This window comes from Anguilla anguilla, chromosome 7 (assembly GCF_013347855.1).
Source record: "Anguilla anguilla isolate fAngAng1 chromosome 7, fAngAng1.pri, whole genome shotgun sequence".
Classification (NCBI taxonomy): Eukaryota; Metazoa; Chordata; class Actinopteri; order Anguilliformes; family Anguillidae; genus Anguilla; species Anguilla anguilla.
Genome location: NC_049207.1, coordinates 42,785,703 through 42,809,819, shown reverse-complemented (window position 1 = coordinate 42,809,819; position 24,117 = coordinate 42,785,703). Strand labels below are relative to the sequence as shown.

Below are 24,117 nucleotides of genomic sequence, written 5' to 3'. Positions count from 1 at the left end.
GCAAAATGGCATAGCTTAATACCTTTGTGATTTTATGCGCAATAACAGCTTGTGATAAATCAACACCGCATAGTATTTTATTGGTCTGTGGAAGTGTCAGTTTAACTGTATTTTAACATGATGAGACAGAGGCCACTTGAGTCTTTTCTCGCCCGAGAGACTTTGCTTTGCTTCACTACATGCTTAACGTTCCGTCTGCAAGAATTAATCTGGAGGAGGAATGCGTACCTAGCGTATGCAGTGATTTTAGGCCGGGGGCTCTGAACAGGTGCTACACGCGTGCTACCTCACCCCTCTCAGTTACTTGTCAGTGTAAAAGTGTTCTCAGTTCTCAGGAGTCAGGAATTCAGGCGAAATTATGTCAGGGCAGATGTTCCTCACTTTGTTATTTCTATCATCTAGCATTTGTAGATCTCACTTTAGATCCCAGATACTCAAATCTGGCCCTCGGGGCCAGTAGTACTGCTTCCTGTCTTTTTGTACTTGATTGATGTTTGAACGTGATTGGTCAGAAATTACACTCACCTGGTGCGCCTGGTCTAAATCTGTCCCTGATTAGAGAAGTGAAAAGCAGCAGCAGCACTTGCTGGCCTCGGGGGCTAGATTTGTGCATCTCTGCTGCGGATCTTACAGGTGCCCTAATGAATAAATTTAGGATTTTCCGACGTGCGCCCACAAACATAACACGATTCGCTTGTCATCATGATGTAGTGTGGGCTTGAAGCATGTGGTATGTTCACCATAACAATGTGAACTGGTAGAAGGCAGTGCTAACTGGTGATGTGTAGCAAAATTTGGCAACCACGACTCCGAAGTTCCACGCAGAGATAAAATGAATTCCCCAAATTCCCCTTCGGCTTCTCGCTCCCTACTATGTCACATCTGCCCTGCCAAAATATACGTCTTAATCCCTGGTGTCTTGTCTTCATTTCTGACTGTTGTTATTAGCTATTGAACTATGGGAGATGTGCTATAAATTAGGAGGGTGGTTGTTTTCTACACTATGAAATAGTAGGGGGCATATAATTCTCACTGTAGGATCCATTTATTTAAAATACAGTATTGTTGGGAGAAATCAGCCACCGTCTAGCGTTATTTATTTTCATAGCATGCCCATAAAGCAGTGCCTTAGATATGGGATTAAGTTTTGAAGTGCTTTATTGGGCTTTTGTTTTCATTAATGTGGGCTGCCAGTGTGGGGTTTCATGAGGACATTTGGTGGTTCATACAGAGCTTTGCAAACGTGGCCCTCTGCATTTGATAACGGCGTGATTAAAACTGACTTTACTGCTGCTTTGGGCGGGCATAGTAAAAGAAAGACAAAGGCACCTTAACCAGGTGTGCAATGAGAATGAACTAGGACTGAATTGCTGTCTGGTGGGTCTCATGACTTAATAACTACTAATATTTCATCTTTAATAATTAAGTTAAACCCTACAGAGAGCAGGGAGGAAAAGTGCTGCATAAGGGCATCTTAGAGAGTGTATTGGTGTGCATGTAGGCCAGTGGTTCCCAAACCTGTTCCTGAAGAACTATTGACTTATAGGTTTTCAGTCCAATCCTAACAAAGCGCACTTCATTCAACAGCTAAAGATCTCCTCAAGCTGCTATTTAGTAGACGCAGGTGTGCCAAATTAGGGTTGAAATGAAAACCTATGGGGTGGTAGATCTGCAGGAACAAGGAACCACTGATTTAGTCTGACAACCTGGTGGTTGCTGGTTCGAACTTGTGCTGTGGCACAGTTGCTTCAGTGAATAACAGATCATGTGAGTGGGTAATAAATTAAACATTGGGTTCATATTCCACCGCTGATAAGAGCGTGTGTAAACACATATAGTAATATAATGACGACCGTGTTAGCTACTGGATAATTCTTTTTGTTTTGGCTGATTTTGACAGCAGTTTATATGTATGTAATAGATTTTTGGGGTTGCTCACAGTAAGTGTGAGGGAGGATGGTATAGCGCCTATCTGAATACAGGACTGCAAACACATGACTGTTTCACACCGTGCGTCAGCAGGACTGTTTCCATTGAGTTTTCTGGCGAATGAATGCAGTGTAATTCTGCTATTAATTGATCCAGCTATTATTCTGATATGTATTTTGATATCCAACCTCACGGTCATCAGTTTTCCTTGTGTCATCATGTAATGCTATTCTGTGGAGAATTGCGCTGCATTAATTATTTATCTTGGCTTTGGAAAACTTGAAAAACTATGTCTGTATGTATCGGTTGTACACAGGATGTATGAATTGAATCTTATAAATGTCTTGACAGAAGATATTTACTGGATTATGGTGCTTGAATTATATCTCATCCTCTGCAGATGCGTGCACACCTTTTGTTATTTGGTTATTGTGGGTTTTCTGACACTTGGGAATGTCTTTCCCTGGAGAACTTTCATATATAGTTCCAGAAATTTCCACGCAGTTGTGTGGCTGGTGGTTTGGGCTCTGTTTACAGTATGAAGCTGAGAACTCCCACGTGTATGTTCCTCACACACTTCCCCTCACCTGACCACCTCCATGGTGACAGGTCTCTGTGAGCTGTTGCCATGGAGATGGAAGAGCCAAAGTTTGCAGGTGCTATTGTGAGCTTGCAGGGACAGCTTACCATGTCTGAATTCATGGCCCATCAGGGTCCTTCTGAACATCATATTTAAAAAATAGCATTGCTGAACATAAAAACTTGGTATTATGAAGCATTAGTGCATGAGTGCTTGAACATTACAGTAACTGTACAGGTACATAGAGGATTCATATGGCAAATCATTCGTGATTAGATAAAGGTGAAAACTTGTTGATGAGAGAAATGATTTTAATATTTAATGTAAAAACATAAAATATTAATAATCAGATTCGTTTTTGGAGTGCATTTATGACATACATAATTTTCTAATGAGTTCATTTTGTCGAAACAAGATCATTTTTGACCATGGATCTCTAACTGTGTGTTTCCATTGATATTTACACTAGGCAAATGAATACATTTATTGTATAGCAGTTGTTTTGACATATTTGAGCATATAAAATGCTAGAGTTTACTATACTATGCAGTCTGAAATTTAACCAGTGCAATGAGTGTCTGATACGCTCTGCGGCTTAATTTCCTGTTTGTTATTTACCAAGTGGGTACATTTGAGCACATGCTAGAGTTGCGTGCGTATGCAAGCCAGCTAATTGGATAGGGACCACCCAGGCACAGTCAGTTGGCAGCATATGGAAAAAAGAAACAAAAAAAAAACATATATTCTGTCTCGACAAGTTACTGTAGAAAGATGGCACACTAAGCTTGCAACAAGCCAGGTAAAAGCTGGTGAATGACAAAAAACGTGCATATGCAGTATTCATAGTACATCGGTTGCAAGCAAGGCCAAAAAGGGCTGGGTGGCCGGGTGGATCTAATTTAGGTGTGTATGCGGTGTCTTACGCTAGCAACCGGCGGGAGCTTAGCTGCTCCTGCCCGTGCCGCTCTCCGCTTTTCGGTGGCGGTGCGAGAGTGGCGGGAGCGGTAGGCGAGGAGCGTCTGGTGCTCCTTTCTGCCAGTCCCTCTCTCTGTCGCTCCCTCCCTCCCTCCCTCCCTTGGTTGGTATGACGCTGGTGTTGTAGTCACATGACCAGACCTTCCCTCCCTCCTCACATCCACCGTGCGCGCTGGGGTAGCAGCAGCAGAAACGGAGGAGAAGGTGAGTGGGAGCTGCCCATATCCTCTCAGTCCGCCTCTCTCTCTCTCTGTATCTCTATCTCTCTCCCTATGCTGTGCTCTTCCTCTCTCGCCCTTCGTTCGCTCTTCGCTGCGCGCTGTGCAGTTGCACGTCTCTCTCGCTCTTGCCCTCTTGCCTTATCTGTCTCCCCCTCTCTCTCTCTCGTATCATCTTTCTCTCCCTCTCTCCCCTCCCCCCCTCCCCCCGTATGCTTCTCTGGGTCCTGCGTAGTTTTCTATCTCTGTTCCGAATAAACAGGCTCGTCTGTTGGTTGGCGCTTCGCGCACCTCCGGGTCCCACCGGGGACTGCTGTCAGGTTTTGGGCCTAGTGCGGGTCTCTCAGTTTTGCCGCCATCTGTTACACCCACTGGGGAAATGGAACTGTCTTTGGGGAGTGAGGGAGACGACGAGGTTGAGATGGAGGAGGAGTAGGTGGAGGTAGAGTAGGTGGAGGAGGAGGAGGAAGAGGAGTGGATCATTTTATGTTTAGGCCCTGTGTTAATGTCTGTGTGCAATTAAACCACTGCTGGACTGGCTATGCATCGGTGGTGATGTGATGATTATTGTACAGTGTGAAAGATGACTCCAGCAATGTCGTATGGTTTATGCATATCTTATTGGCTATTAGGTTTCTTCAAATGCTGCATACTTCCCTGTGCGATTTCAGTGCATTGTTCTCACTTACATCTGCAATATCAGAATGTTGTTCTGTGCAACTTTACCTGTGAGATTTCATCATACAGTACATAAATACCTGTGGGGTTTCAGCACGTTGTACATGCGTGCCGATGTGGTCTCAGCACAACATACATGTTTACCTGTGCAGTTTCAGCACATACTGTACAGACTTGCGTACCTGTGAGATTGAATGCTTTGTGCATACTTCCCTGTGAACAGTTTTAGAATGTTGTAGTGTACAGCTTTACCTGCAAGATTTCAGTATGTTGTACATGCTCACCTGTAGAGTTTCATATGACATACTCACATATCTGTGTGCTTTCAGAACAACATGCATGCTTATCTGTGCAATTTGGCACCCTGTACTATACACACTATCCTGTTGGAGTTCTCTGTACTTACCTATGCAGTTTCACCACATTGTGCTGTACACACTTACCTCTAGAATTTCAATACATCTTGCTACACACTCTTACCTGTGCAGTTATCAAACATGGCACTTATTTTTACTTGGCCAGTATACTGTGCTGATTGCATGATGGAGCCGGAAAGGTTTGTGACAGACAGGCAACCGGGTGACAAAGTCGGCAGGGCAGCTCCAGAGGACTTTGGTTTACAGGAGGAGCTGGGTTCAACTCCCTTTAGCTTAGGGTCTCTATACGTCCCGACTGCTAGGGTTTTCGTGACAAGTTGATTAATGTCTCATACATATTAACTGTACAGAAACGGGTGGGGTGGGGGGTGGGGGGAATTCAGTGTGCTCGGAATTAAAATCCCCACTGCAGACCAGCCGCAGGACGTCCCGGACCGCAGAGAGCGCGATCTGAGAGCCCGCCCCGCCTGAGTCGGCGTTGCGGGACGGCCAGCGCCCGCTCCCAGGGGCTATTTTCAGGGGTTTTCAATATGAAGAGGAGCCAAAACGATTAGGGGGAGGCGAGGGAGAAGGGACAGGGGGGGTAGGGGAGGTTTGAAAATAATAATGAAAAAAGATGATGGAAGCAATTTCATAAACCCCACGTCTCCCCTGGGACCTGCAGCCCTCCCCCTCTTGGTAAACAGAGACAGTACACACAGTCCTGCATAGCTTTTAGTGTCTGTGGGACAACGGGTCACGACAGTCTGCAAAACTATTTAACCTCAGTTCTCAAGAAAGTTACTGTGTATTTCCCATTATGGCCGTGCAGTTAATTCTTATGTGAATAATGTGAGCAAAATTCATTGATTTGCTTTTCGTAGATGTCGATGCTATCGGATTAGCTTGGTAACTTTCCCGACTGCAGCATATCTGTTGTAGGTGGGTGCGGTGGGCGGGGGGGGTTAGCAGAAGGAGAGCTTGGGGATGAGAGAGAAGAGACAACAGCAGGAGGATGATGGAGCAAGATGATCATATTATTGTGTCACGTGTACAGCACAGAAAGCTTGGGTTTTTGAGCTTAGAGAGCTGTGGGCAGTGCCAGATAGCTATGCTAACGTGCCGCTACATGCCTCACCAAACCACTGTGTATCACACCATGCAATAGTCAGGGCATGGCCAAACATTCTTATCAATCTACACGTTTCTGTCGCCCTCAAACCACTCCCTAAGTCTTTGCAGCGTGGTGACAAGTATGCTGTTCATTTACAGACGACAGCTCCTTGAAAGATTGCCCTTCATAAGAGAATAGAAAGGTCCGGTCAATCGAATGTTCACAGCTTGCATTTTTGAGGACAATGTGATTTTAGAGATACAAAAGTGCTTATGTGAGTGGTTCACCCTGTAATGCTGAGATCAGTGGAAGTGGGAGGCCATCTTGGATGCCCTCTGAGATAAGTGGATGACCTGAGTCCTTCTTTTTTGCATAAATATGTTTTTTTCTTTGTGGATTTGTTGGGTAGACAAAATGATACAGAGGCCGCAGCTGTTGTTTTCAGAGATTTTAAGAAGAAGGTCATTCTTCGTGGGGAAATTCATGAAGGCTAAATTGTGGCTGGGTTCAGACTGTTGGCCTCCCGTATTCTTTTTCTACATAAAATAATCACCTGACTGAAATCCTATTGTTCATTTTGGATATGTTTTAATGTATTTTCGGAATTGTTGCAATATAACCAACTTGTATTGCATGACGTTTCTTGTCAGAAAGTGTTGATCATAATTCGTAACTTGCTTCTAATATTGTTCTTTCCTCTTTCTAATTTTACCACTTCAAATGCAAGAAGCTAACTTTTAAATCCAGCATCAGATTTGAGGATCAGGATCAGATTTGTGAATCTGTATATCTGGTCTGTGTACTTGGATGGGAGGCAGCCTTGTGAAGGCTCTTGCTAGCATGGGGAAAACGGGCCAGCAGCCATTTCCTGCGTTTCTGAATTTTAGAATTACGATTTGAAGCTCCGCCTTCATCAATATGGCTTTCATCGTGTTGGTCTTCTGATCATCTAAGCGTAGACCGAGGGTAAAACATCCCTCCGTAATATGACAGCAAATCACTACTAATTTAACTTGTACAACTGCAGCTGTATATTATGCGTACGCCCCATAATGTTTTGGGTTGTCCTTTTTATTTGTTCTTTAATTTCAATGGTGGATTCAGCCTGTCTTCATCCATGTTGTTTCAGCCTGACAGAAATTGCATTTCCACTGAAAAAGCACGTCAATTTGCAGGTCACGAGGTCAAGACCACGGAGGTTCCTAATACTTTTTTTTCACGCTTTCTTTTATCAATTGCGAGCAAATATATATGGCTTTGGATTAAAGCTGTCACGAGTGTTCTACGGGCCATTCCCCTTTACTGTATGTGCTATCAATTCCCTGGTCTCTACATCGAAGGCCAGCGCCACAGACTCCCAATAGGCTTCCTTACGATGGGTCTATAACTTAGCTGCTTCTGCATGGATTTCACTGTAGTTTTTACATGGTTTTTCTCCTCTCTGTTCCTTCCGAACCATGCGGATATTCCTGCTGGTATCACGGCGTACATGGTGGTCAGTGAGGCACATTTATTTATGAAATATTTATTGTGATTCATCGAGTTCATATTCTTTGGCTGGTAACCTGGTCTGTTATTCTTTCTTGTAGCTGTTTTACTAAAAGATGACTTCTTGAGTTGTCCACCTTCCCCAACTCTAAAAAAATATATTTGTTTCCTGCAATTGGTCGGCTGCTATGAACCGGCATTACAGTGTATTACACACATTACATATTTATGTTATATTGTCAAAAGTGCACCAACCTGGTAATAACATGGCACTTTTGATACAGGTGGCTATCAGGTCATCCACCAAGGGTGGCCACATATTGAAAGTTTCCCATCTAGCCACTGCGGTTCTCATTACACTTTGGTTTCTGCAGAGGTTTGGGCTAAAGTATGGCACTCGAGAGTGCATTTCAATTTGAGTCCAACACCCTACCCACTGCACTTACGCATGGGCATTAATGAAAAGCTGAATAATTGATGTCTTTTTATTCGTTCCCGTTGGTCACCTAATTTCCATTTTAATGAGAAAGCTGCTGCCGTTAGTCGAAATCTCCTCCTCTGTTCTGTTTTACTCATTAAAGAGAGTTTATGTGTTTTTTCCTGTCAGAAAGAGGAAGCACCCCCCTTTGTAAGGACCACAGTGGCGGGAGGGATTGTGATGTACTGAAGTTCCCAATATGGGCAGACGCCACCCTGGAGAACTGTATCCCTTTGATAACTCAGGTATGTACAGGACATGGTCCTCTGCTTCCTCAGCCTGGTTGCTGTGCCTCTATATACTGAAACTTTTGGAGTGAGAATGTTTCTCCAAAGATTTTGGATGCACCATATTTTGCATTGGTGAGAGAATGGTTGCAACTTTTGCTTGTGTCCGGAGATTTGAAACAGAAACTGGTGACTACCAGACAATAGTACATCGTATATCAATATGAATTTGGTATGGTGAGTGACATATTTAGACTGGAGAGGAAAATGTCTATCTCTGTATTCATTTTTATCTATCTCTGTACTCAAGTATTCTTGCTATACCACCTAACTACTGTTTGCCCCTCCTACTTGTGAGGTGATAGCATTGGAAAAGGTGCAAAAGAGTTACAATACAAAGTACAGACATTCAAACATGACTCAAATCAACATACTTAGTACAGTATGAGTTTAAATGGTATGGAAAGAATAAAAAGAATGATAAACGAGAAATATTGGTACAGTAATTTAGAACAGGGGTTACACGGACTGTCCCTTCAGATTAATTGAGCTATTAAATCATTAGGTGGGTGGGGGGTGGGCGCGATTTATTGTGCCGTCATTAAAATTCACTTTGGCTCCACATCATTTGTTTCAAAGAATTTAAAGGGGAGGTTACAGGGAAAAGCAACGTGACTCTTGGGGCTATGTAATCACAAGATCTTGGCTTATCATTTTTGTATAGTTTAATAGTTGTATAGTTAATGGTCTTACGATGAGTGCCTTTCTGAGCTAACTGGAAGGCCCCTATGACAGCTGCTGTAACGTGCAACATTTGATTTTAACTGCTTCATAACGTAGTGATCCTTGGTTTTAAAAGGGAGTGAATGTTTTATGAAGGCCTCATAAAGTTCAGTTTCATTTAAAATGTTGCCATTTATGTTTTCCAAAGCACGTGAAATTCAGGGCGACTTCTTCTGCCACTATGCAAGGAACTGCTGTGAAGAGGATGGAGGCTCACAATTTTAATGTGTTGAACAGCATCTCAAACTCTGTCTGAACTTACGCTCAGGCCTGTGCTTCAGAACAGACCCCCTCTTGCATTCTTTGGCAAACATAGCATATTTGGGTTGCCGTTAAATTTAAGGCCTCAAAAAGCCGCCTTTTTTCTCCGCTGTCTTCAACACTCTGTGGGGAGCAGCAGGTGGATGAGATGCTATGTGTTGGATGAAGAAGGAGAGATTAGCAGGGAGATGAAAGCACTTGTCAGCGCTTGGCTCTTCTCCTGGTGCAGATCAAACAAGGAGACGGTACATAGCGAGCGCTCTGATCAGTCTCATGCACCTTGGAGATTTTTTTTGTTCCGTGGTGGAAGACAGGTGCATCAGTTTGAAAGAGAACAGTAGTTGCTCCCTTTGGTCTGTGCCAGGGTTTTCGTTTTTTGATTCGCGTATCTTGAGAGGTGAAAAGTTTATCTCCACCACGGTGAGATATATGACCCATCCCGAAGATCCTGCGTGAGCTTTTTTTTATACCCTGGCATTCATTAATATTTAATAAACTTGACATGGTATTTCAGTTTCGATGCGCAACAGGTTCATAACACAGTTGTAAGTGCCACCCTAACGACACTCATTCAAAAAATGAAAGTTTTCTTCCCCACACGTTCTCAAAACCGTTTGCAGTATGGTCACTATTGATGTTTTATGCCTGCTGTTAAGTCTGCTGTTATATTAGTGGAACTGTGGTTGAAATGAGGTTGAATAAACTCCCCACAGTTATCTTCCTGTACGATTCAGCTGGATGGGGACGAGAGGAAGTGTCCGGAGACAGGTCTGGCTTTGCAGACATAAACAGTTTCGGAGGATGCTCATTATGAATGGACTTGTGAAGGACTGGCCTACTTTTAATAGGCAGAGTGCCACAGACCATTATGACAAAGACTTATGAGAGATGAGATCTGCAGCTTCTTAAATGTACTCCAGACTTTCTTTAGAATTTTTTTTTCATCTCCTTCCATGGTCATATTGTTAAACGCAGGCCTAGCATACTTGTTGTGGAGAACTTTTCTGTTGCTGTGAAATATATTTTGTGTTACACCAATGAATAATAGAGAGCTTATTTCATATCAGAACAACAATAGTTACGTTCATATTTCTCTTGAGTTGACCATTCCAGCAGCTAAAATACATGCACCCTGGTGTTTGGATAATTTAAAAGGGATCGTACCTATAGGGAAATTTGTTTTCACTAGCATTCTTTGCTTTATTTGAGAACCTGGATAGGTTATTTTACTCTGTTAGCTAATAATAATGACAGAGGCTATGTGGATGTGTCCCTTCACACAGCTTAACTGATTGAGAAGATTGTCTTTGGGGTTATCAGTGCAAACACTGCAACACGGTCCATTTCTCTTTTCTCTCTTACATTTTGAGATCTCCGGCTCACAACTTAATTCTAAAGTGCTCTCAAGGTAAATATAAGCAAGAAGAAGACCCAATTTGTTAAGATAGCAGGGAGTCTAATTTGTTTCCCCAACCTGACACCTCTTATAAATCTCTTACTTATTCCCTAGTACATTTTGCCCTGTTTTTTCCCATCCAAATGAGTACTCAGAGAACAGAAATACACTTTTATGACTCCTGTGTGAGTAGAAGCCATTAAGTAAGGCAATAAATCATGATTAAAAATCTCATTTATTTGAATAAACACCTTTGAGCCCTGCTACCTATTGAAGGCTGCAAGCGGATAGAAGTATTGATGTGTTTGTATATGCAAATTGATGTAGATTGGCTTAATGACAAATTAGTCTCTTTCTTAGAACTAAGTGTCTTTTCCATTTTTTTGTTCCATTTTCTACCTTCCACTCCATTTTCCTCATGCATGTCAACAGGTTTAGCTGCATAAGTTAGATTATAAATGTTTTTTTTTTCATCTGTACTGTGGAACTAATTTATGGAGACCGCCAGTAAGTACAGATTTGGTACCTACTGAGTGATTCATGCCCTGTGCTGATATACTCTCATTTCTTGTTGATTTGGTCCGGAATGATTTGGTCCTTCTTTGGGAAAAATATTCCCTTCTTTTCAGATTTGTAATTATTGCCCGCCTCTCGTGCTTTGGCCTGCTGACGTCTCCTCCGGTGGTTCATGTCTGAAGTGCTTCCAGGTGAGTCTCATCCCCTCCATTGAACATAAGAGTTGTTCCAATGACCTTCGGTATGCACTCATTGTACTTTGGATAAAAGTGTCTGCCAAATAAACGTAATGCAAATGTAATGTAATAAGACCCACTCACTTATCAGAGGAACAAAAACACTGCACCAGGTGTTACGTTTTTTTAAACAATGCTGTGGTGTCTCAAAGATGTAATGTTAATGCAAATGGGTGGAAGACAGAGTGATCATCAAATTCGTAAATGCGTTTACCATTGCATAGCACATTCTAGCACATTCATCCTTAGTGCTGTCTGAGCAGGGGATCTGTCCATCTACACTGAGGTTTTTCGCGTATTCGGTTCAAGTTGTTAAATGAGTGGAACACTAGCAGTAGTAATGGGTTTGAACTTGGACAGAACCAGAACGCAGGCTGCTTGTCTACCGCTTTTTCTGAAGCATGGCTGAATTTGAGAGTATGATCAAACCAGTGGTTTTCAAAGGATTTGTTCAGTGTATTCCCTGTGAAACTTTTTTCTTCTCCAGCCAATGAATAATACAAATTGCATCTTTTCATGTGTAAGTTCATGATGCAAAAGGCTTAATTGCTGTGTTAATTGGATTACAGCATTTGCTTTTTTTGTAGCCTCAAACCACCGACTGATAAGAAACATTTTTCAGCTTCAGTAGGAGAGACAGTAGAATGAGATCAATGCTTAGCCCTAAAGAGGCCTTGTGAAATGCTCGGCATACTTAGTAACCGTTACCCTGTGCTTTATGGATTTTAAGTCTGGTTCCTTGCCACCATCGCCCTTGGCTTGCTCTTGTGGGGGTTTAGGCCAGGGTTTACTGTGAAGCATATTGTGACAGTTGTTTATACAATGCGCTATGCAAATAAATTTCGATTTTATTTAGTTTTTATGTTGGAAAACTCTCTGTTAGAATCAGTTTTAGTCCATCCCTGGTCTCAGTTGTTTTTTGTAGAGTTATAAAAGATGTCCACAGTGTGTAAGTGGTCACAGGTGTTCACTCTTTCTGAAACCTTCTCCTTTTCAGTTGACTCCTCCTCCATCATGATGTCAGTGTGCGTACCGCAGTCCCACAGCACCTCCCCTGGACCGGACGTAGCCAATCGCGGCAGCCCCCTGCCCACCCCGCCCACCTCCCTCAGCCTGCGCTCCTCCCACAACCAGCTGCTGAACTGCGATGTCATCAAGCAGGGTGCCAGTGAGCTGCGCGGCTCAGCCACCCCGCCCAAGTGTCGCAAGAAATACGCCCTGACCAACATCCAGAGCGCCATGGGGCTGGGGGAGCCGCTGCTGCCGGCCGGCGCCCCCTCTTCCACCTCCTCCACCTCCTCCTCCTCCTCCTCCGCCTCTTCCGCCAACCCCAAACTGGCCAAGAACGGCGCCAACCAGCTCCGCAAGGCGGCGGAGCAGAATGACCTCAACAAGAACGTGACCACCGTGGACCCGACGGACGGCGGCGAGGACGAGAGCGACGGGTGCAACAACGTCCCCGAGAAGCCGGAGGGGAAGGAGACCAAGGCCCCGCCGCCGAGGAGCAAGAGCCTCCTGGACTACTACGCCTCCGACCCCCCCGACCCGCCCAAGGAGGACGACCCCGCCTTGCCGCTGCTGGCTGGGGACGAGACGCACCGCCCGCCCCCGACTCCGCCCAAGCAGCCCAGTCCCGGCTACGCCCCCCCGCTGTCCGCCGCCTCCTCTTCCTCCAGCCCCGAGACCAAGAAGGACCGGCCCAGGAACGGGGCCAAAACGGACTGCGCCCTCAACCGAATCCAGAGCCTGGCCCCCAGCGATGAGGACTCCAGCTGGACCACCCTGTCCCAGGACAGCGCCTCCCCTGTGTCCCCTGAGGAAGCAGGTAATCAACCCGCCCTCTGTATTCCTGCAGTATTGGAGACTTTCACACAAAAAACCTTCATATATTTAATGATGAGCTCAGACCTCCGCTTTGCCCATCTATACTCATAACTTTGCCTACTGTCTAGACGTTCTTCCTTCTTTACGCCTGTATGCTCTGCAGACCAGCCTTGAAACAGTGCCAGATACTGTGTACAATAGAGGACACTCAGGTCTAATCTTGAATCTCTCTAAGTTGCTGCTTTTATGTAGAGGTTTATCTTATTTACACATACATGGCTTCTAGTGTTTTGAATTGATTAAAATGAAACAAAATATATTCGTATGTTACAAACACTCACAGCCCATGTTAAGGTGGAGGTTAAAACTCCTACCCCCCAGTTCCATGCGGGTTAAGTTGTGTGCCTCGAAAGGCTGAACTTGGTTGTGAAGTCTGCAGAATTATGTGGGTTATTTTCTCTGAGCTTCTGAGGTTGGGTGGCATTTGATACTTTGTTTTGGTTGCCTATGGGTCAGCCGTGGGTGATTCGGCCCGGTAGAGAAAAATAACACACTTAAAGCTCCACTAAAGCCTCCAAAGTCGTTCTCTGGATATTACATTGTAGCCCCAGGACTCAGTGACTCCGGCTTTAGTGAACAGTGCTTGTGGGGCCAGGCAGGTATTTCCTGGCCTGAGCCCAGTAGCCTGATCCAGAACTAGAGCTTCTTGGACAGACCTCCATATGTCTTGTACAGGGAGGTCCTCGACAGATATACCATGTGCCTCCTCGCCTATTTCACCTTGTCATCCTCTTCATGTTTCTTTCGCCTCTTTTGCTTTTTTTATCCCCTCCTTATTCTTCCATTCCCTTGTCGTCCTCCCCTTTTTGCCTCTCTTCCTCGTATTTCTCCTCTTTGGCTGTATCATACAGGCCTTTCTCTTCTAGCTCTTTCTTCACCTCCTCCCTCCTCCTCCTCCCATTCTCCTATCTAATTTTTTTCCTCATGTTTTTTCTGGACTTCCTCATCCTTCTCCTCTCTTTTTCCACCTCTCTCCATTTCCCCACTTCTTCGTTAGAGAACCGCTCCGTAAACAGCAGTTCGGCGTAGGTGAGAATGTTCCATTAGGGTTGTGTACCTGTTCTGGTAAGCGGCACCTCCCAATCAATGCTGGATACAAATTAGTTACGGTCGTCACAAAATCAATGTGTGAACATCATTGGAGACCCGTTATGAGCATTAGGTTTGAAGAATCTGTGGGTACGGTGTAAATGAGTTTTTACAGTATGTCTTGCATCACTATCCTTCATCCTGATTAAAACCACTCTTGGGGATTGGTGCCCTCTCTCGCAGTGGCTGACAGGCTGCGGCAGAGACGTTCTGGAAAATAATTCTTTGTTACTTTCATGAATTACATGTGGTGCAGTTTTCGGTGCTACCCCACATGCTCCGTGATTCTTTCCTCAGACGAAACTCCTTTTAAGCATTCACAGCCATGCTTAAGGAACGGAGTACAGCAAACATATATATATTTTCCCCCAGTGCTTCTAAAATTGCTTTTGCAGTTGACATGAAGCCTCACAGATTTTGAAAATGTACTGTGAAAGTAGTACCGTCTATGTGCAGGATTATGTTTCCCCAAAGGTTAATTTTCCTATGCTTAATACTTGCTTTAAAAATTCAATTTCAATTTTACTTCCAATGGAATTGATCATTGTATGGGAAGATCATTTTAAGTGAAGTGCCCTAGGTCCCCTATCCATTGTTAATGGAATACAGAATTCAGTAACACTTTCAAATATAGTGCAATTATGATTCCTAAATGATTTATTACTAACTGCAGTAGCCATCATGAAAAATACATATTTGATTATTAGACTATATTAATTTTAAGTCATTTTAGTAAACATGGTATTAAACTGATGATTAAGGGGTGGCCAGATTAATAATACAATATGAAACTTTCAAATCAGAAACGCTGGCCTTCTTCCAAAGATTTAGTAGTATGATGTAATATGTATTAATGTTATACTCAAAAGCAACATGCACTTTTTTTGTAAGTGCATTATTGTTTTTAGTGCTTTATTAAGCATTGCAATTGCACTATATTCACAAATGTTTCCCAGAATTCTTGGTTTGAAATATTAATACACTTAGCGGTTCTCCTTTAAGGTCCTTTTTGTTCTGTTCCACTGAGAGATCTGCTTCAAATACATTTGGGTTAACTGGAGAGGAGATTTTTAATGATCTCTATAAAAGCTTGCAGGGATTGCTTTTCCATCAGTTATTCTGTAGCTGTGTGTGTGTGTGTGTGTGTGTGGGGGGGGGGGGGGCACCCACGTGCCTGTATGTGTAATATAAATGTCCTTCCCAGCTGTGTAATCTGTAGTATGGGGGTAGTCTGACCTCAGCCAGATGTGTAGCGAGAATTCCCATTCTTGTTCCATACATACCACCTGCAGAATTACTCTCAGGGAAAGGTTTAAAATAATAACTGACCAAGAGGAGGCTTTCTTGCAAGTAATCCTTAAAGCCAACCGTGTTTTACTTGCAAACCTAATCCTACCTGCTGCTTTGGACATGTGTATCCAATTGATTGTTGAATAGAATTCTGGAAAAAAAAAAACCTGACCATTTGGCTTGTGATGATATACTCTTCTCTGGACTGAAGAGTATGTTCTTTGGCTTTCCATGCATATGGTTGTGCTACCAAGATGTATAGACAACCTAATAGATGTCAGAATCACACCCTATATTCCATTAGGTACAGTAAAAAGGAGCTTGATTGGTTGGCTGTGAGGGGGTTGTGTCACATGACTGCTGACTGGTCTTTGAAGTGCAGTAATACTAAGGGGTCAATTTTAATGATCACAGGGATGTCGCGGTCTCAGGAGGCCAGCGTCTTGTTCCGAACGGCGCAATTCATCTCAGGCCCGAGTCGCCTGACTCTGACAATCCAGGGGGATTATTTAAAGGCTCTCCGGGGAGTTCTATAAGAAAATAAAACTCAGGGAATGTGTTTGTACTCGGTGTACCTAACATTTATAAATCAGAATCATAAAGTGTCACTGACAGGCCTGTGAATGCAATGTCCAACCGAACACTTCCCCTAGGGGTGCGTTTTGAATATATATGTATTTTTTTGCGGTCCCAGAAAATGAATTAGAAGCTAGAATCAGATGTACTGCACGCAGGATAAATATTACCATAACTTCACTTCCCTGAGGTCTACTTTTGATATATGTAGGCTACATTTTCTTTTCCCACAAAACATTTTTCAGATATGAAGTTCAAATCAGGACTTTTTCAAGGGCAAGGGAAAACCACTGGCACAGCCTTAAACCCCATTTAAATGAATGAATGAAATAAGCAGTGGGTTTTTGCCCTGTAGATACCTTCGTGTGGACATCCTGCGGTGCGATGGATTTGAGGACCCTCTTGTCTCCGGATCGCAACAGCCTGACTGTGAAACGTCTGGTCTTTATGGGCTCGCCTTTACCACGCCTGCAGGGATTATTCATAAAACATTACTATCATTTCAAATGGCCCACGGTTTTCTGTTTCAATAATGAGAAACGCGGTCGCGGGGTCAAGTTTATCTGCTTTATGAGTAGGGCAGTGTGCACTGTTCCTGTAAAACCGAGGCAGATGAGCATCGGCCATAAGCTAATTCATTCCACGTCCCCCACAGACGCTAAGCGAATGCTATTGTGGGTATTCTGTTGAGAGTATGACCACAGTAGTATATCATCCTCCAAACCTAGCTGACTGCTCACTGGCCTGAATTCTTGAAGGCTGATGATTATGGCTAGAATTTCTTTTTTTTGTTGAGATAGGCTATTTGGTTAAGATTAGCAAGCGGTAATATAGTTTGAATGTCCCTCGCTTAAGATCAACCTAACTTGGTTACTAAATCTGTTCCAGGCCTGCATACGCTTCCTAAATATTACAGGGATGCTCATTGAGAACTGGTGATAGCATTTTAGTTAAATTCAATTTGGTTTTATTTGAGTAGTGCTTTTTAGAGAGACACTGTCACAAAGACGCTTTACAGGAAAATGGGGAATAGACACACACACACACACACACACACACACAACAACAGTAAGTCAGGTTGAAAAAGGGGGAAGAAAAAAAGCACTCAAACAGTAGCACGACATCCCTGTGGGAAGAAATCTCTGGAGTACCATAGCTATAGATGAGGAGTCCATTCTCCTTTGGCTGATACTGAGCACAAGAAGGAGGGGATCACTGGGCAGCCAGGGCCATTCTTTCAGGGCCCAAAGGTGACTCATAATCAGAGCTCCTGATACGTGAGTCAAAAGGGAGATGTACAGATTGGAGAGGTAGCTTTAGGATATGTGTGTGTGCAAGAGTGCGTGTGTGTGTGCGTGTCTCTGTCTGTGTGTGCGTGTGTGTGTGTGTGTATGTGTGTGTCTGTGTGTGTATGCGTGCGTGCGTGTGTGTGTGCTCATTCACGTGAAAGGTTACCATACATTTCCCTGCAGAGTGATCGCCTGTCCACGACTGTCAATCAATCACAGAAGAATAGGACTACCTCATGAGTCTCCAGAAAGGACGAGGAGACTGCTGAGCGCACAAAAACAATGTAGGAACTGAGTCAAAATACATTAATGTCAGGGAGTTTCTTTTTTCCCTTAGACATAATACATGATCTAATAAAAAGCTCATTTGATTTATATGCTTCCTGTTGCATATAACCCAATATCACGAGGACTCGCATAAAATATTTATTCAAACAAGATCGCACAACATAAGGCCGTTACTCAGCAAGGCGGCTAAAAGAAGGACTCTTTATGCTGACAAAAATGTTTCTGCTTGAACATTATGACGGTTTGAAAATAAAAAGCGAAGGCGCTCTGAGTCTCTGAATATCCCCCAGTCTACGCTGTTGAAACTTGTCAAACAGGGAAAAAAATCATGTGAAATGAGTTGGGACAGAAAACAAGCGCAAATCAGTAAGTTTAGGTTGAGCATCAAATTATGTGAAGGAAATGTCTTTAACACTGAGCAGCTTGATCAGAGAGTAACACTGCAGTATGATTACAAAATGACATGAAGCATTTCATTTATTTTTCAGAAATGGCAACAGCTAGCCATTTTTTTTTCTGTAGAATAGAGCGGAAATCCAGCGTCAAGCAATATAACTTTCATTCTCGACATTTAATTTTAAGTAAAATGTCCTGCTGTAGACAACATGGAAAACCATGTTTCGGTCCAGTACATGCGACCAATACATTTACCGTAGTGAAGCTTGCATACAAAATCTAATCCTAGTTCCTGAATTACAAAGTCCCATTCTGAGAAAACTAACCCGAGTCAGATATTTGTACTATATAACACTAGAGCTACTGTGTTTTGTTAAAAATTATGTTAGAAACCACCATGGCTTTGTTCCACGGTAATATAAAACATTCCTGTAGTTTATGAATATACGTTTTTTATAACACAAATTCAGTTGTTGCTTCTGTTTCAAAGTAGCTACTGTGGTTTTTTTTTGTGAATGACAGGTTGGGTACTGTTCCTGTGAGTCATGCCATTTGTCCCTGTCACGTATCCCCAGGTTTTTGTGTGTGCGGGTGATTTACATAGGTAACACGTGTGTGAGTGCATGTTTGGGCTTAGTCACACACGCACACACACACACACACACACACACACACACACGGGATGAATGAGGCTCGTTTCGGCTATTTCATATGGAAGGTGTTTTACCCGTTGCAAGCTGTGCAGTCTCCATCTGTCTCAAGGTATGGTTTCCATACGATGTTGACTCAACAGGTTATTAACAACATTAGTAACTACTTCCCTTGTGAAGCCTTTGCAGGTCTGCTGCATTAGATTGGTCAGTGCTTACTGCATATCACTGTCCCATGAGTTATAATGAATGGATTGGTTCTGTCCTGGTGCTTGCATGAGTGATAGCAAATGTGAAGCAGGTGGAGCATTTTTAAATTGTCCACATTTTTTGTGCCTGCATTAAACATTTGCCATCACAGACGCATGCGCACACATGCTAACGTAGCATCACTTCTCTGTAGTCACTGTTCTTATATGCAATTCACGTGTTTCCTATGAACGTTTCTGTGATGGGACGTAGCGTTCACCTCTTCGTTAGCTTGTGGCAGTGGCCTGCAGACTGCTCTGTAATGCAGTGGAGGAGATCGAGTTTGAGAGAAGTGTTCCCTTGGCTTCTGGGGGAAGGCTGGTAGACTTGATTAAAGCCTGCCGCATTATGACGTGGAAAGTCATATCGTGGAGCGTTCTGGAGACACTATAATGCGTTGCATTCTGGGTACTAATAGGCTGAGAGAGGGACAGAATGCAAGAGAGAGAAAGCGTGAGACGGACGGAGGGAGGGAGAGAGAGAGAGGGAGGGAGGGAGAGGAAAACAGTCCATTTTCTTGTGCAGTGGGCATTATAAACACAAGATGGTCTGAATGAGCAAGGACACCGTCGAGGTACAAACAAAAGGATACAGGAAAGCGTAAGTGGACACAGAGGCCTAAATCTTTTGTGAAATAAACCGGGAAATGAGTTTGCCCTCCCCCAGGACAAAATGGAGCTGTCATATTTTTCAAGAGCAACGCACAATTGATGACTCAGCTTTGGGTGTTTGTCTCCTCTGGCCGTTGTGGAAGTGACAAGCCGTGTAAATTTCTCTTTTTCATTAAACAGACACTGTGTTCTCTGCCTCTCCTCAGCCCTCTGTTTCGCTGCTGCGTGCGGTGTGCAGTCCGGGTTTATCAAGTGCACCTGCGGCAAGTTTCCTGACTTTATAAGACCTTCCCCCGGTCGCCAAGGTGTTCCAATACACACTTATGCATTACACACTCATACAATGTATATTATGTGTCGTGCTACCTCTCTCTCTCTGTCTTTTTTTCATACACACACCTGTATCTCATTCTCTCTCACTCTCTATGTGTTACGCACACACGCGCACACTCACACACACACACACACACACACACAGAGTCACACATACTTGCTCACTCAAGCCCAAAGATGCTAGTATAGGGAATTTCCCTGAAATAACATGTCTAAAACATGAATGGAAAGAACTGCTTGCAGGCAGAATCATTAAATATTTACTTTATGGCCATTATTCTGTGGTTTTTCTGTGTGTGCTGTGCGGGATGCTAGCCGTAGAGCGCTGCAGGCTACACAGAGCTGTGATTTTGCGCTGGGACCCCAATAAACGGTTTCACAGACTCTCAGTGTAAACACTAATCTCAGACTCACTGAAGCTCGCCCTCTAATCTGCACTTTCAGGGCTATGAACGCAATTAGCCCGAGAGCCGGTAGCATCCTGATAAATTTGAGTTGGTGGTTCATAAAATTTCCTGCAGTGAACTCCCACTGGCCTGTTTTCCCCCCAAGTATGGACTTAATTGAAGTGCCAGCCTTCCAATTTCAAATATGTATTAACGGTATCGTCTGATGGGCGTGCAGTGCTAGTCTACTCTTTTGGGAACTGTGCATGTTGTAGATGACAACTTTGGGGTTGTACTGCCGTTTTACCACGCATGCTTCGAAACAACCGAGCCTCCTTTTTCACGGTTGTTTAATCCAGCGCTGGGTGATCAGTCACCGAGCAGTAAGGGCCTTGGTTGTTGTCTGTGTCAGTTTGCGTGATTTTTATTGATGAGATGACAGCGCAGAGCGAGTCTCGAGAGAGAGAGGCTCCGCAGCTGGCGGCTGGCTAGGATGCGCGTCTGTGTTTGCGTTAGGCCTTTCCCTCTGTGTGCTTTCGTACTGTTCTGGGTCAGGCGCTGCGGTTCTCACACTGCCGTGTAACCACAAGCCTGCATTCACATACTGTTAACAAAGGTGCCTCACTGCCAAGGCTAATGCTGAACCGAGTGGTCCTTAGTTACAGGAGGCAAAACAGAAATGTACTTATGGCACCGCAAGGAAATAAAACCCAGGGAACATGTTTGTTTGGACATAACAATATTTAGCCATCTGTTTTAAGGCATGCTTTTCATGGTGTGTGCTTGCTACATCCAACTGAACAATTTTCACATTCTTCTAATCTGACTTACTTGAATTTTCAGAAAAGAGCACTATGTGTTCTTTAAAGCTATAATGATTGTCGCAGTGGTGTGAGATTTCATGGCATAAGAATTTTATGGATTTTTTTTTTTTTCAGACCGTATTCATTGTAGTCATATTCATTGCAGTGCATTAAAGTATCCAGTATCACTTCATCCCTAACAGTGTACATGAGTCTGAATGCGATGGAGTTATTTAACGCTGAACGTTCTGCAGTGAAGTCAGATGCCAGAGCGGTCTCTCTGTTCTGCCCCTGCTAATGACCCCAGGGACTAGCTCTCTGTGCAATCGGGAGAGGAGGGAGAGCTACCCAGGGACTGCTCTCACCTTTATTGTTATCTGTGTTCGTGTATATGTGAGAGAGAGAGGTTATGTCTGCATTTATCTATGTGTTTGTGTTTTGTTTTAATATAGAATACGTGGGTGAATAGTAGGCTATATGATTTTATGAGTGTGTGTGTGTGTGTGTGTTTGTTTGTATATTCCTTATCTTGAAGCTACATGATTGCTCTCCTCCTCTTCTGAGTCATGCTTTCTCCCTCCCCTCCCTCCCTTTCTTTCTTTCTTTCGCTCTCTCTCACCACTCCACCTCTTTCCTGGCAGAGGTCATGTGACCTTGTGCCAGGCCGCACTGCCAGATCGCTGCGTTGCTACGACAACGGAGCATGCCACGAGGGGAATGCGACTGGCCATTTCCCTTTTGCCGCTTAGCACTTCTCAGCGATGAGTCTGTCCCCCCCCTCCCCTCAGACAGGAAGTCTGGCAGGGTGCTATTCTCGCGTTCGCTCGCGCTCGCGGCTCCCAGAACGGAGCCAATAAGACGCCTCGAGGGCGCTTCGCGTTTTTCTCAGCGGACGCCGTTTCTTAGTCCGGTCGCCGCTGACGGTGCGTGACGGTCGCGGTCATGATGCTGGGGAAAGACTACATGCTGGCGATTGTCATTGTCAATTACGAGGGTAGGTGCTTTGCGTCCGCCGTTTTTCTCCCAGTGTGCATGCACAGTCACGCTGATGCGAGGGGAGAGGGAGGGGGGAGGGGGGACAGAGAGGGAGGGAGGGAGGGAGGGAGGGAAAGGAAAAGTTTGCCTCTTTTTCCTGACAGGATGCAAACAGACTGCCCCAAGCTCTGTGATTGGTGCAGCTGTCCGGTGGGTATACCAGTAAGGAGACAGGATTACGGCCGTGAAATACGGCAGGCCCACCCCCCCCGCGCACCCCGTTATACACTGCGGAGAAGCGCGGATCGCGGCTCGCGACTGACGGATCGGGGGTACGCAATCCGACGGCTCTCTCTCACGAAATCAGACTGCGGATAGCAATACGCTGCTGATGTACCATAGCAGAACCTCCGTGCCAGTCTGTTTCTGCTTTAATCATTGAGCCTATGTGCGTTTGCACGTGTGTGTGTGTGTGTGTTTGCACGCGTGTGTGTGTTCGTACTGAGCACGCGTGTGCGTTTATCTGCGCTTCCCTGTCGATTTGTGAGCCTGTGGGTGTCAGAGTGTGTCTTAGCGCGTGTGTTTGTTTGCATTTTATGTGAACTGTGCTGCCTTTCATGCACACGTCTGTATTTCAGTACTTCTGAGGTTGTGTGTCTGTACACTTGTATATATGTATGCATGTGTTTGCTTGCACTTACACTGCAACGTTTGTGTAAACATATATGTGTACAGGGCATGTACACGTATGTATTTGTCAGTGTAGTTGCATGTGTATGTGGTATCTTAATATGTGTGCATCTGCATGTGAAACACCGGGCAGATTGCGCGGCGTGTCACTTCCTGTCTCCCTACCGGCCGCCTCGACACCCCCGCAGTACCGTGGGCGCGCTCTCTGCCGACCTGCTCTTCTGCTCTTGGGCCTCTCGCTCGCTAATTGAATCGTTTCCCCGGAGACGCCGTCACCGCTGGCCGCGCCAACGTTATTGCGCCGCCTTCCCCCGGCAACGATTTAATCTCCCTGACGAGGGCCGGGGCGTGAAATATGGGCGGCCGTGCGTCTGCACCGGCCGGGAGTGCCTCGGCAACCCGGCCGCCGCTCCCCTGCCCCCCCCCCCCGCGCCCACTGCATCAGTTTTGTCCGGCTCTCTGGAAGCATCTGATTCTCTCTGGGTGTTTGCTTACCAAACATGGCGGTCTTGGTTTTCATTGGTTATTTCATCAAAAAAACACTTTTACCCCATTTTTACCCCATTTACATACTTTGCAGTTTTTACATAGCATCCATTTATCAGGCTGGATAAATGCTTGTTCATTATCCACTTGGTTATGTGGTTGCCTTGAAACCATTAACAGACGCTTTATGTTTGTGTATGATCATATGCCAGCAGCCCAGTGCATGCCACAAAGTGCATACCTCAGTATCTGTGAGATTAACGGAGAGAAGGGCTCGTTATTTGGGATTATTTATCTCCCTTCCTAATTTATGAACACTGCAGCATGCACACACACACGCGCACACACCCAGACAGGGGCTCTACTACCTCTTAAGTTATACACCTCCTGGAGAAGTCTGGACTCCCCCAGGAGCTGCACACTAGAGATTACAGCTGTCAGTATCTGCTTCTCTCCTCCCTGATATTCTGCCCCTGTGCCCCTATATTTCCATCCTTAACAGCCAGAGCCCTGCGTGGACCCTCATTACCATGCACTTTAGCTCTGGCTCCGCTCTGCTGGTTATGAAACCAGCAGCGGATATGGATTCGTTATGAGCAGGATTTACCCCACGGAGCATGTCATTACTAGCAGAATTCTCCTCACGAAAGTGTTTGTTTTGTTTTGTTTTGTTTGCAAGCGGTCATTTATGCGATGTCGGCTGCTGCCAAATACCTTATTTTGTGTGTAACGCGGCTTTAGCCCCAGTGGGTTTGATACTTTTAATAATAATTCTCAGCCGTTCCCTGGAGCAACGTTCGAGAAGAGAGCCCCTCACCCGTAGAGGCAATAAAACGTTGCAGCTGTGCGTACGTATGCGCCTGGATATGTGTTTGTGTTGGATACGT

At 44.5% G+C, this 24,117-nt stretch overlaps 1 protein-coding gene across 11 annotated transcripts in view; it reads left to right on the top strand.

Annotated features, from left to right (window-relative positions):
• The window catches only part of apbb2b (amyloid beta (A4) precursor protein-binding, family B, member 2b), a 106,513-nt gene that overhangs the window by 25,297 nt on the left and 57,099 nt on the right, over positions 1-24,117 (top strand). For 9 of the 11 annotated variants that reach the window (XM_035425841.1, XM_035425840.1, XM_035425839.1 and 6 more), the window contains exons 3-5: positions 7,946-8,061; positions 11,113-11,190; positions 12,233-13,060. In XM_035425841.1, the coding sequence (XP_035281732.1) occupies positions 11,172-11,190; positions 12,233-13,060 (847 nt within the window). In that variant the 5' untranslated portion in view covers positions 7,946-8,061; positions 11,113-11,171. Of the gene's footprint in view, positions 1-3,598; positions 3,689-7,945; positions 8,062-11,112; positions 11,191-12,232; positions 13,061-21,934; positions 22,074-24,117 lie in introns of those variants that run through there. The other 2 variants (XM_035425833.1, XM_035425842.1) reach the window with 2 other exon arrangements.